At 41.1% G+C, this 14170-nt stretch overlaps 1 protein-coding gene across 2 annotated transcripts in view; it reads right to left on the bottom strand.

Moving 5' to 3' along the window:
• The window catches only part of DIS3L2 (DIS3 like 3'-5' exoribonuclease 2), a 330696-nt gene that overhangs the window by 169113 nt on the left and 147413 nt on the right, over nucleotides 1-14170 (bottom strand). For both annotated transcript variants that reach the window (XM_028140542.2, XM_054722868.1), the window contains exon 11: nucleotides 11471-11644. In XM_028140542.2, the coding sequence (XP_027996343.2) occupies nucleotides 11471-11644 (174 nt within the window). The remainder of the gene's footprint in view (nucleotides 1-11470; nucleotides 11645-14170) is intronic.

Genomic DNA, 14170 nt, shown 5'->3' on the forward strand with positions numbered 1-14170 from the left:
CTGGTCCCCACCCGTGCCCCAGGCCTCTATCTATACTAATAAAAGGATAATATGCTAATTAGAGACCTCCCAGATGTTCTTCTGGACAAAGCCATAGTGGCGGGGCCAAGGTAGAAGCAGTTAGGGGCCAAGAAGGGAGGGTAGTTGTGGGTGATCAGGCCAGAATGGGATGGCAGTTGTGGGTGATCAGGCCGGTGGGGGGGGGGGCTTTGGGGGTGAGCAGGCTAGTGGGGAGGGCAGGTGGGGGTAATCAGGCTGGCAGGGGGGCAGTTGAGGGCAAGCAGGCTGGTGAGGGGGCAGTTGGGGGTGAGAAGGCCGGCAGGCAGAGTGGTTAGGGGCAATCAGGCAGGCAGGCAGGTGAGTGGTTAGGAGCCAGCAGTCCCAGATTGCGAGAGGGATGTCCAAGGGGTCCCAGATTGGAGAGGGTGCAGGCTGGGCTGAGGGACACCACCCCCCCACCATGCACAAATTTCATGCACTGGGCCACTAGCCCTACCTAATAATAGGCAAATATTATGCAAATTGACCATACCTTCGCTATGCCCGCGATTGGCCAGGAGGCGCGGGGGGGGTGGCGGGACTCGGGGTGGCCGGGGTGACTGATTGGGCCGGCGGGACGCTGAGCTCGCGTCGCCAGCGGCGGCTCGAGCTCAGCGTCTGCACCATGGCTGTGCTGCGGCACAGAAGGGGCCTCTGGGGCAGCGAGCTCACATCCCACTGTGGACCATCAAAAGCAGGGAAGATGGGTGCCTGCCCGCTCAGGCACCAGCGATCAAAAGCAAAAGCGTGGGAGCTGGGTGCCTATCCGCTCAGGCACCAGCGGACAGGCACCCAGCTCCCCCATGATCGAAAGCAAAAGCGTGGGAGCTGGGTGCCTGTCCACACAGGCCTGGTGCACCAGCGATCAAAAGCAAAAGCGTGGGAGCTGGGTGCCTGTCTGCTCAGGCACCAGGCCTTTCAGAAGCCTTCGCCGCGCTGGAGGCTTCTGAAAGGCCTGGTGCATCAGCGGACAGATACCCAGCTCCCCTGCGATCGAAAGCAAAAGCGTGGGAGCTGGGTGCCTGTCCACTCAGGCACCAGGCCTTTCAGAAGCCTCCGAAAGGCCTGGTGCACCAGTGGACAGGCACCCAGGTCCCCCGTGATTGAAAGCGAAAGCGTGTAGGGGACCCTACACGTGCATGATTCAATCATGCACTGGGCCTCTAGTACTATAATAACGATTATGTGACTATGGATAGCTCTCTCTTTGCAAACTAGCACAAATTTCGTTTTCATTCTTTACAATTTCTCAAATAGAAGAATCTTTCTTAATGTGGATTTTAGCAACCTCAGCAAACATTTATTTTCTTTCCTTATTAAGTTGAGAACTTTGATTTTCACTTAAAGGAAGCACTTTGTGTCTTCTCTTTGGCATATCTGTATTGTGTATTTGGCACATCCAAATGGTGTATTTCACACATCTAACTCACTATTACTATAATTAGGGCCATTAAGTAAAATAAGGGTTACTTGAACACAAGCATTGTGATACCACAGCATTTGATATGATAACTGAGATGGCTACTAAGGGACTAACAAGCAGGTAGCATATACAGCATGGGCATGCTGGACAAAGGGATGATTCACATCTCTGGTTGGATGGCCTGAGATTTCATCACACTACTCGGAATGGTGTGCAATTTAAAACTTTTAAATTATTTATTTCTGGAATTATCCATTTAATATTTTCAGGCCACAGTTGACAAAGGGTAACTGAAACCACAGAAAGGAAAACCATGAATTAGTTAACCAATAAAAAGGACAAATTTGTAGAAAGATTACAAACTTCTGAAACTGATTTAAGACGAAACAGAAAAGTTCAACAGACCTATAACATGTAAAGAAATTAAATTAATAATTAAAATTTTTCCATAAAGAAAAGCACAGGGCCAGATGACTACATTGGTAAATTCTACCCAACATTTAAAGAGGAATTAACACCAATTCTTCACAAACTCTTCTAAAACTTGTTCTATGGGGTCAGCATTATCCTCAAACAAAAACCAAACAAAAATATCAAAAGAAATTTACAGACATGATCCCTTAGAAATATAGATGCAAAAATGCCCAACAGGACACTAGCAAGCCAAATCTAGCAACATAAAAAGGATTATACATCATGATCAAGTAAGATTTAACACAGGAATGCAAGGTTGGTTTAACATATAAAAGTCAATCAATGAAATATATTAATGGAGAACAAAAATCACATAGATAAACCACTTCACAAAATCTAGTAATATTCATGAGAAAAACACTAAAAAAACTAGAAATATAAGAAATTGCCTTTACCTTGATAGAAAGCATCCTCAAAAACCCCCATAGCTCACATTATAATTAATGTTGTAAGACTGAATAGTTTCCCCCCTCATATCAAGAACAATACAAGGAGATCCACTGCTACTCCTATTCAACTTTGTACTAAAGGTTCTAGCCAGAGCAACTGGATAAGAAAAGGAAATAAATAGGCAGATGATAATCTAAATATAAAAAATCCTAAGGCATCCACAAAAAAACTATTAGAGCTAGTACATTTTGAAATATTTAGTTTAGCAATTTCAAAGTGTATTCTAAGGAACACTATACTTCTATGAGATGATCTATAAGAAAAAGTTCTAAGAAATTTAATAACCCACTGATTTCTAAAAATACTTGGCTATCAACCCCCTTTTCTCCTTAATACCTATTACCTTAATACCAAAAGAAACTGTAGTCTATCAACACTTTTTGGGAAATCCTAACCTGGTCAACTAATCCATTGTACAAAAGATGAAATTGTTCTCTCTGTCTGTCTTCCCAAGTTTAGCTCGTTTGCCCAGAGTTACTCAACTAGTCCCTGGGAGAGGGAGGACTAACTTCTAGTGCTCCTTCTATGCTGCCACACTCCCTTACCAGGAGAACCTTTTCTAATGGCAATTTAATCACACTGGACTTCCTGATAAACAGCAAGATTATTAGTCACTTAATGTTAGTTGTGTTTGAAAATTTTCCCACAAAAAGGATTGACCTGAAAGAGGTTAGTATTATATGTCTCTACTTTCAAGTTGCTATTTCAAGGTTGGTTTTACCTGGAGTGAGAGGACATTTCTGTCTATTTGGAACAGTTCCATCTTGAAGATATTTCAATATTTCTTACCACAACACCCTTTCTGTGCTCAGTATTTTTAGCTCATTGTTTTCTATTTTGGCAGCTGAGAAGCTACAGTTTGTAATTTTACCTCCAGCTTCATATTTCTTCTTAAAAGTGAATACAATGTCCTGTTTATAATAATAAAATCACTAGTTGGCAGAACGACATTAAATGGGGGAAAAAGAAAGCAATTGGAAAATTTAGAGCAAGCAATTTTAAGTGCCAAGTTTCACATTGTAATGGTCCAGTGGAGGTCACTGGGCTTCCTTTTTATTGAGGAAATAGTAAAGAAATAGATATCCACAAGTTCTCCTGTGAAATACTATAGAAACCACCTCCACTTCAATGAAACTCATAGTTTTACTAAAAAGTGATGTGACCCAAGCTTCTGCAATATTACTAACTATAGGAAAAACATAAAAATCAGTTTAGCGTGGTATTTTCCCCTCCAATATTTAGGTTTTCATTTTCCACTTCAATTGAGCTTTTAAGCTTTGGTTTCCTATTCGTTTAGCAACAAAGGAAACAAAACAATATCAATGAAATTGGAAATAACTGGAGCCAGTCTCAGAAATAACCTTGGGGTTTCTTGGGCTTCTGGTGCAACCCCCTTTAAGCAGTTTCCTTGGATACATTCTTCTCCAGATCCCCAAAGGCTTGCAGTATTGGTGTTGCTTTTTTTTTTTTAACCTCAGATGCCCTGCTAAAGAGAGCTTCAGGTCTAGGCAAGGTAAACAGGGATTCTGCAGGTCCGAAAAAATGGTGCTCCTAATCAGAAGGGCCAGATCGCCCCTAGCAGTTCACACCAGCCTCACTTCTTGAAAATTGCTAACCAACCATTTTTCTTTTCAAAATAAACACTATTTCTCTCAACTTCAGTTTGCAAAATATTACCCCAATTCCATTGGACTAAAAAACTGGAATTTTACTGACATAATTGGATTATGAGGTTTAAAGATTGATGGAACTTTTCTGTTCCAAATATAATTGTTCAAATACCAAACCTAAACGGGTATGTTGAAGTCCTTACATAGTTAGAGCCAGAGTAACACTGCCGGCTCCATGGCAAGGTGGCCCAGCAGAGGGGGTCAAGAAGCTATCAAAACCATAGGAGTTGTGAACCCTGTTATAGAAGGACCTGGGAGTCTTGGGGAACATGTCACCTTTTCTGCCACCATAGCTTATCAAGAAAATGAAAGCTACTTTAGTCCCTCTAGTTCTCACTGTGCCTGCTCATTTCTCAGATCTCAGCTCAAGCACCAATGAGTGACCCGCAGCTTGCTCACACACACATTATAGCATTTGACATACTCTGCTTAATTTATCTGAGTATAAATCTGTATCCCTAAGAAACAGTACAGTCTTGAAGAAAAAAGGTTGGGCCTTACTTGTCTATGTACTTCCAGTGACTAATTTATTACTTGGCATCCTATATAATAAAGAGGTAATATGAAAATTGACCATCACACCCTTGCACAACATGGCCGCCCCCATGTCGTCACAAGATGGCCACCACAAGATGGCCAGCAGGGGAGGGCAGTTGTGGGCAATCAGGCCAGCAGGAGAGGGCAGTTAGGGGCAACCGGGCCAGCAGAGGAGGGCAGTTAGGGCAACCAGGCCGGCAGGGGAGAGCAATTGGGGGCGACTGGGCCGGCAAGGGAGGGCAGTTGGGGGCAACCGGGCTGGCATGGGAGGGCAGTTGGGGGCAACCAGGCTGGCATGGGAGGGCAGTTGGGGGCAACCAGGCTGGCATGGGAGGGCAGTTGGGGGCAACCAGGCTGGCATGGGAGGGCAGTTGGGGGCAATCAGGCCAGCAGGGGAGCAGTTAGGCATCGATCAGGCTGGCAGGGGAGTGGTTAGGGGGTGATTAGGCTGGCAGGCAGAAGTGGTTAGGGGAAATTAGGCAGGCAGGCAAGCAGTTGGAAGCCAGTTCTAGATTGTGAGAGGGATGTCCGACTGCCGGTTTAGGCCCGATCCCTGAGGGGTCCCAGATTGCAGAGGGTGCAGGCTGGGCTGAGGGAACCCCCCCCCCCCCGCAGTGCACGAATTTCGTGCACCAGGCCTCTAGTATATGATATATACACATATATAATAATATATGTAAATAAATGTATACATGAGAGAAGAAAGAAGGGAAGACACAAAAGGTCTTATTTAGGAATTTATGGACTATGTATTAATTAATCATAGCACATGTTTTTAGCATGCACTGGAACTCATTCCTAGTCCTCTTGACATTCCTGGGGAAATTAATATTCATAAAAACTTTGTGAAGGTTCTGAACCTCTAAGCATAAATCCTTGTATCAAGTACCTCTCTCCTTATATCAAGTACCTCTCTCCTCCATTACAAATCCATATTTGACTACTGTTTAAGACACTTATTTTATTTTATTTTTTTTTGTTAATCCTCACCCAAGTATAATTTTTCCATTGATTTTTAGAGAGAGTAGAAGGGAGGGAGAGAGACAGAAAGAGAAACATCGATAGAGAGATACATATTGATTGGTTGACTCCTGTGGGCGCGGACTGAACCTGCAACAATCTGCGGCCGACACTCTAACTAACCACTGAGCAAAACTGGCTAGGGCCTGTTTAACACATTTAGCTCATGCTCTTCTGCAATGACTGAGAGTTCCATGAGAACAGAGACCAGACCTGTATTTGTTCATTGTTGATTCCCCGCTGTTCTGTAAATATTTGTTAGTTTAAAATTGAATAAGTCTATTACAAAACCAGTCAAAAAAAAAAAGGGAAAGGTAATCAGATCCAAATACTTCAGCATACTATGGACTTTTCTTTGTTTTTTGTTTGCTTTTTTCTCTCTCTTTGTTCTTTATTGTAAAAAAATAAAAACTTAACCATGACAATATAACCACCTGGCATCCTCACAAGGTGTGTGGGTGAGATGTTGAGGTGTACAGATGAAAGTCAGTACTCCAGAACACCAAGGCAATGACATTGGCAATCCCATTAGATTCTATGCTTTCAGCCATCAGTGGGTATTTACAGAAATTATCTAGTTTTAGCTGAACTAATCTTCACAAAATAGAAAAGTGGATAAAATGATTATTGCAAAGATCCACAGATTAAAGATAATACTAAACTAACAATAACACTAATACTACCAATACCAGGAAAATAGCAGAGTTAACATATCTTCTCCTAATAGGAATTCATAATCAGTCACATTATGATTTCAAAACAATGACTGTCAATCATATGCTATCAAGCAGATACTTAGACAAAATTAAACACACTTAATCTGTCCCTTCAAGGTAAAGTTGACATTTTAACAATGAGGAAAAAAAGTTACTTCTTTTTAAACAAAACAAAATGAAAAACTCAAGTGTTCAAAGATAAAATTTTTAAAATGGATATCTTTAAATTTTTCTATTTTTATACAGTTTGAGAGCCTAAAATGATCTTAGTGTATAAACTATAAAACTACTCATATCTAGCCCTAGCTGGCATGCTCAGTGGTTAGAGTATTGCCTACCTACCACAGTGTTGCAGGTTTGATTCCCAGTCAAGGGCATGTACCTGGGTTACAGGTTTGATCCCCAGCCCTGGCTGAGGTGCATGAGGGAAGCAACCAATCTATGTGTCTCTCTCATATCGCTCTGTCTCTCTCTCTCTCTCTACTCTCCCACTCTCTCCAAAAATCAATGAAAAAAATATCTGTGGGTGAGGATTAACAAAACAGAAAGAAAAAAAAAACTACTTATACCTATACACTTAAATATCCTAACAGAATTTTCTAATTACCCGTATTTTCCGGCGTATAAGACGACTGTGCGTATAAGATGACCCCCAACTTTTCCAGTTAAAATATAGAGTTTGGGATATACCCGTCCTATAAGATGACACCCGGACGACCCCCGACTTTTGAGAAGATTTTCCTGGGTTAAAAAGTCGTCTTATACACCGGAAAATATGGTAGTTTTTAAAGATGCCAACTAAAAAATAATCAAGGATTAAGAACACATTTTTTAAAAAATCAAAAAATGCAGCACCTTTCAATTAGTCCCCAAGAACTGACATGAAAGATGGAAATTTATTAGCTGGATTGCAAAATGAATCTGAATATAATCAGTGAATAGGATGAAAAATGAGTACTATAGTTTAGTAAATTCAGGTATCTTTTTCAGTTATGATAACTATTAAAAGCAAAACTAAGTACCAAATTTACAGAACCTATAATTAGACCTTTGCATATCCATATCATAAGTTGTTAAAGCAACATTTTAAAAAAAGAATATTCAATCACATTACTTCCATCAAAAGTAAAATTAATATGAAGTTTTTTATACCTTTACTAGGGGCGGGGGGGGGGGGGGTGGCCCTCAGCCCAGCTTGCACCCTCTCCAATCTGGGACCCCTCAAGGGATGTCCGACTACCCGTTTAGGCCCGATCCCACCGGACATCCCTCTCACAATCCAGGACTGCTGGCTCTCAACTGCTCGCCTGCCTGCCTTCCTGATTGCCCCTAACTGCTTCTGCCTGCCAGCCTGATCACCCCCTAACCACTCCCATGCCAGCCTGATTGATGTCTAACTGCTCCCCTGACAGCCTGTTTGCCCCCAACTTCCCTCCTCTGCCTGCCTGGCCACCCCTAACTGCCCTCCTCTGCAGGCTTGATCACCTCCAACTGCCCTCCCTTGCAGGCCTGGTCCCTCTCAACTGCCCTCCCTTGCAGGCCTGGTGCCTCCCAACTGCCCTCCCCTGCTGGCCATCTTGTGTCCACATGGGGGCAGGATCTTTGACCACAAGGGGGCATCCATATTGTGTGTTGGAGTGATGGTCAATCTGCATATTACTCTTTTATTAGATAGGCTAGAGGCCTGGTGCAGGGGTGGGGGCCAGCTGGTTTGCCCTGAAGGGTGTCCCGGATCAGGGTGGGGGTTCCCTTGGGGCGTGGGGTGGCCTGAGCGAGGGGCCTGTGGTGGTTTGCAGGCCAGCCACGCCCCCTGGCGACCCAAGCAGAGGCCCTGGTATCTGGAATTTATTTACCTTCTACAATTGAAACTTTGTAGTCTGGAGTGGAGCCAAGCCTCCTGCTAGCTCCTGGCTGGCAGCCGTTTCTGTTGGGGTTTGTGTATATCTTCTATAATTGAAACTTTGTAGCCTTAAACGGAAGCCTGTCCTGGCCAGGATGTGTGGAAAGCGGGGATCAACCCTAGCCTCCTGCTCTTTCCAGCTCCATGGCTGCCGCCATTTCTGTTTGGATTTGTTTACCTTCTATAATTGAAACTTTGTAGCCTTGAGTGGAGGCTTAGGCTGGGAAGGGCAGGTGGAAAGCTTGGCTTCATCTGTTGCCTGGGAAACCCAAGCCTCCCTCTGGCTCTCTGTGGCTGTAGCCATCTTGGTTGGGTTTATTTGCATACTTGCTCTGATTGGCTGGTGGGCATGGCTTGTGCATGTAGCGGAGTGATGGTTAATTTGCATATTACTCTTTTATTAGGTAGGACAATGAAAATATTCTAAAATTTATTTCATTCTCACTTTTCTACTTTTATGTAAATTTACAATGCACATAATAAATTACTAAAGTAAGTACATTTGTAATTTTATAAGAGACATACATTATTGGAATGTATGTTCAACAAAGTTCAGAGATTACTACTTTAGAACATCAAGAAGCAGTTGAAAGATTTTAGGCCAAAGGAGTAAAAAAAAAAATCAGATTTGAATTTTAGAAACATAATCCTAGAGATAATAGGCAGGGAGAAAGTGTTTGGAGGTTAAAGTGATTTTTTAAAAAAATCCCTGTTACTATACTAACAGCAGACAACATTCCATAAGCCCCTTGTATCTTTAAAGCCCTTTGCAGGACACATTGGTATATTTTCACAGAGGCTTTCGGCAGAGCAAGGCCTCCTATTCTGTGGTCTACAGAGGCAATGCGGAACAAAGAAAAAGGCAAGGTGGAGACAAGTGAGGGGACTGAGAGAAACACTGGACTCTATGACTATTGAAGTGCCTTATTACTTATCTACTAGAGGCCCAGTGCACAAAATGCACGGGTAGGGTCCCTAGGCCTGGCCGACAATCGGGGCCGATCAGGTTTCCCATCTCCCTGCCTCCCCCACTCCTCCTTCCCTCGCTCCCTCAGCGCCCCACTGCCACCACCCTTGCTGGTGGCCCACCATGTTCCACGCCACCCCCTGGTGGTCAGCGCACATCATAGTGAGCGATGGAACTCCCAGTCAAACTCCCGAGGGGACAATTTGCATATTAGCCTTTTATTATATAGGATAGGCTAGGAGTAAGACTAGAAATGATTGAGCACTTCTCTTTTCGAATAGTCTAATTTATAATTTTTAATAGTTATAAGTTATTTTAAAATAATTTAAATAGAAAAATTTATAAAATAAAAAGTAAAATATTGCCTCCCTACCTCCTACTATTCTACTGAGTTTGCACATGCCAATCACTGTCAATAACCATAGAAAAAGGTCTGGATTTCCTTCCAGGAATTTTTAATGTATATATACTTTTATATATATATATGTATATATATATATATATATATATATATATATATATATGGATGCATATACATTTATATAGTATAATGTGTATATATATATATATATATATATATATATATATGGATGCATATACATTTATATAGTTTTTTTATTATCTGACTATATAAAAAATAGACTCATTCATATTGTTCTGAATTGCTTCTTTTCCTTCACAATCTGTAACAGCCATTGTTTTAGGACAGTGCATATGGATTTAGCTCCTTTTTTACAGCTGTAGGGAATGCTATCTTACTGACATGACATAGTCATTAGCAGAGTTACCTTTGCAATAATGAACATGTATCCTTATATACTTCTTTGAGTAGGATTCCTAGAAGTGGAGTACATTTAAAACATTGATAGCAACTACAGAATGGCTATAGTAATTTATATTTCAAACAATAAAGTTCAGCCATTCATTCTGACTTATCTATTAATTTTTTTTATAGATTCCTAGATTTATAAAAATATCTCAGAAAATAATCCCATCAATTTGTAGCCGAGTAAACAAAGGTTGAGAGAGAGCAAGGCGATGGGCCCAAGATCTCAAAGCCCCCGGGATGAGATAACGGGACAGCAGGAGTTCCACGATAGTGGTTACTGCTGAAAGCCAGGACAACAACTTCAGTTAATGGACTTCAAAAATAATGAGTTCCACAAGAGCTACTAACAAGTAGGAAAAGGGACATACTAGTGCTGTCATCTTTTCCTTGCCTAACTTTGGCAAGAAAAGGAAAAAAGGCAGTAAATTCCTAAAAGATACAATAGCAAAAGGGGACACAGAAGGAGGATTCTCAAAGTAGGTGGAGGAATGGGCACCAAGAGCTAAAGGTATCATAAGTTCAGCTGCATGAAGTGAGCAAGTGTGGTGAAAAAGACTCTGACATGGGATGACCTTAGCAAAAAACCTTCCACAGCCTCAGTGGGTTGTATGAAAAGTTTCTTGGTTCTAACTATCTCCATGTGGCATCCAAAATGAATGCCAGTACTGAAACCAAATTCTAAAGAGAAATATCAGAAAAGAACTAACATCCCACAATGAAGAAACATCTTCAAAGAAGATGTTGTTATAAAAATACCACAAAAGTACTTTCCAACAAATTCCAGACCTAAAAGTAAAGCTTTAAAATGAAGCTCCAAGCACAGAGTCTTGAATCCTTTGCTCTGTGCCTGAAGAGGCCCATTTAAAGGAAGGCACTTCTAACCAGATAGCACTGTCTTTATTCGACCAGACTTATGGGGCAAAGCAATGAGAAAGCAAGATGACAACTGGACCCTTTGAAATCTGGATGATCTAGAACAGGGGTCAACACACTTTTTCTATAAAGGGCCAGAGAACAAATCTATTAGGCTTTGCAGGCCATAGGTCTCTGTTGTAGTTATTCAACTCTGCTATTTTAGTGTAAAAATACACCCAGAGACAATGCGTAACTGAACAAGCATGGTTGTGTTCCAATGCAACTTTATGGATGCTGAAATTTGAATTTCACATAATAATCATAAAAGATTATTCTTGTTTTGATTTTTATAATGATTTAAAAACATAAAATCATTCTTAGCTCATGGGCTGTACATAAATAAGCAGTGGGATGGATTTAGTTGGTGGGCCACAATCTGACAACCTCTGGTACAGAGCATTTAATTGTCAACTGAACTGAACTTGAATGTTAATGGAAGATGGAAACATCTGAGCCCAGCTCCTAGGAAAGTTAAGTGAGAAAGCAAAAAGGGAGAAACATGTTTTTCTTAAAGAGCTTCAGATATTTACCTTAAATCTCTTCTCTTGCTGAATTCCTCTGGTGGTATTGTCCAGGGCAGGTCTTGAGGAAGACATTCTAAAACTTCTGAAGAGAAATCAGAGAAATCCACACCATACTCTGTTAGTATTCCTTCTGTTTCAGGCTCAATTTCACCAGCCTGCCCAAGACTCTTAGCCAGCTGCCTGTGGACAAGACAGAGAGAAACAAGTGTGATAGTGAGTAAAGGGAAGACAGGTACCCATTTCCTCTCTAAAACTGACCCTAGTAGGAAGGGCAAGAGGTTTTAAAGACTTTCCTATAAGGCCAGTTTTAGAGAGGAAATGAATGAGGGGCCAAGCAGAAGAGACAATGATACATGTGTCCTTTAAAGCCATGACTACTGTGTAATGTTAACTTTCTTCAGGAATTCTGTCCTGGCGACTAGAGCCAGACAGCTTTCCTTTGGACTCCAGCAATTGTGTTTCATGGAGAAGTCAAACTGATATTGTTAAAAGCTTTTGTCTATTTTTTCTCTTGTTTACCTTCAGAGACAATTCTGATCAACCCAGTTTGTTGTTAAATCATTAGTTTCACAGTCCCTATACCTTAAGTCATGCTCACTAGATTTGATTCAATGTTTATATTTCATAATTCTACAAATTTTTACCTTAACATTTTTTTAAAATATATTTTATTGATTTTTCACAGAGAGGAAGGGAGAGTGATAGAGAGCCAGAAACATCGATGAGAGAGAGACATCGACCAGCTGCCTCCTGCACACCCCTCACCAGGGGATGGGCCCGCAACCAATGTACATGCCCCTGACCGGAATCGAACCCAGGACCTTCCAGTCCGCAGACCGACGCTCTATCCACCGAGCCAAACCGGTCTCGGCTTTACCTTAACATTTTGAAGTATTTTATCTCAACAAAAAAGTAGTATATGTTCAGAGAATTTAGAAAATACAGAAATGCACTGAAATGAAATTTATCTGTAATCCAGTCACCAGGAAAAATGCTATTCACATTTGAGGGTAGTGGTCTATTAAAAGTAAGATTGCATTTAATGGGATAGTACTGACATTATGAGTAGGGTTCCACCTTCAGGGGGCAGATCTCACTCTTTATCTGTGGGTCATGTATACATATGTCAAACTGATAGCTCCCATTCTCATATATATTGACATACCACATATAGACCACAAGTCTAAAGCTACATGTTAAATACAGACATTCAACAGGAAATGCAATATATGAAGCAGCTGCCTTTGTAAAGTGTTTTGGGGAGACCAAAGATGGCCACTTCACTTCTATTTTGCAGGTCTACCAGGGTGATCTAGGAATCTGCTCTCAGCTCTTCCTGCAAGGAGTTTAGATCTGCCATTGGAGCCTTTTCAGGGATAATTCAATTTCTTGGAAGAAGATACCATTTCTGATGTAAGGGTAGATGCCTGGCCACCAGAGCCCTTAGATGCACAGTGGTGGAAGGGGTGGAGGATGTGACTGCCTCATATATAGACTTCTAACAAATTCCCATTTTTAAATTTTGAGCAAGTTTTTATATTTTAAATCCCATAGACTTAAAATTCTGATAAAATATTAACAGAATTCAGCAATATATAAAAGGGGTAATACATCATGACCACATAATTCAAGATTTGTCCAACATTAAAAGACAATCAACATAATCATATTAGCAAATAATGAGAAAAACACATACAATCCTCTCAAAAGATGCAGAAACAGCATTTGACAAAATCAATCCATGATCAAAACTCTCAGCAAAAGAGTAATAAAGAACATCTTCAATTACAGCTAATGCCAAACTCAATGGGAAAAGACTAAATTATCTTTCCTCTGGATTAGGAAGAAGACAAGGGTGTTCACTCTCACCAGCACTATTAAACATGGCGTTGGAGGTCCTAGTGAATGCCATTAAGCAAGGAAAAAAGAAAGAAAAGGCATACAAATTGGAAAGGATGACTTCCACATTGCATGTAAATGGGTCCAAGGACTATCATTCCCATTATAGAAGTGGCCAGCCCCCTACATAATGCCTAGACTCTCTTTATAGAAGACCTCTCTCATTCTATGAAAGTACAGTAGCCAGCACACTGTATGACTTACACTCTGCTTCTACTCAAGACTTTGATTGTGAAAAGAATGACACAAAGACAAAGAAGTGCTTAGGATTCATTCATGGCTAGAATGGTTTCTAGTGACAGTAGTGCATATCAGTGTCTGATGGCAATGCTGTCCTGAAAGGTAGCAGGAAGAATCGTTGGCATTATGGCCAAACTAATCCTGATAAAAAGACGATGGCTGGACTTCCTGCTCTTGCCTCTTCAGATATGCCTTGGTTCCTACCCATGACTTCCTCAGGATGATCAAGACTCTTAATTGTTTCGTGAGTCCTTCAATACCCTTCTAATAAATTCCTTTTCCAACCCAAGCTGGTTTCTTCTTTCTTTCTTTCTTTCTTTCTTTCTTTCTTTCTTTCTTTCTTTCTTTCTTTCTTTCTTTCTTTCTTTCTTTCTTTCTTTCCTTTCTTTCTTTCTTTCTTTTCTTTTCTTTCTTTCTTTCTTTCTTTCTTTCTTTCTTTCTTTCTTTCTTTCTTTCTTTCTTTCTTTCTTTCTTTCTTTTCCTTCCTTCCTTCCTTCCTTCCTTCCTTCCTTCCTTCCTTCCTTCCTTCCTTTCTTTTTTTATTGATTTCAGAGAGGAAAGGTGAGT

The sequence above is a fragment of the Eptesicus fuscus genome, chromosome 11, assembly GCF_027574615.1.
Source record: "Eptesicus fuscus isolate TK198812 chromosome 11, DD_ASM_mEF_20220401, whole genome shotgun sequence".
NCBI lineage: Eukaryota > Metazoa > Chordata > Mammalia > Chiroptera > Vespertilionidae > Eptesicus > Eptesicus fuscus.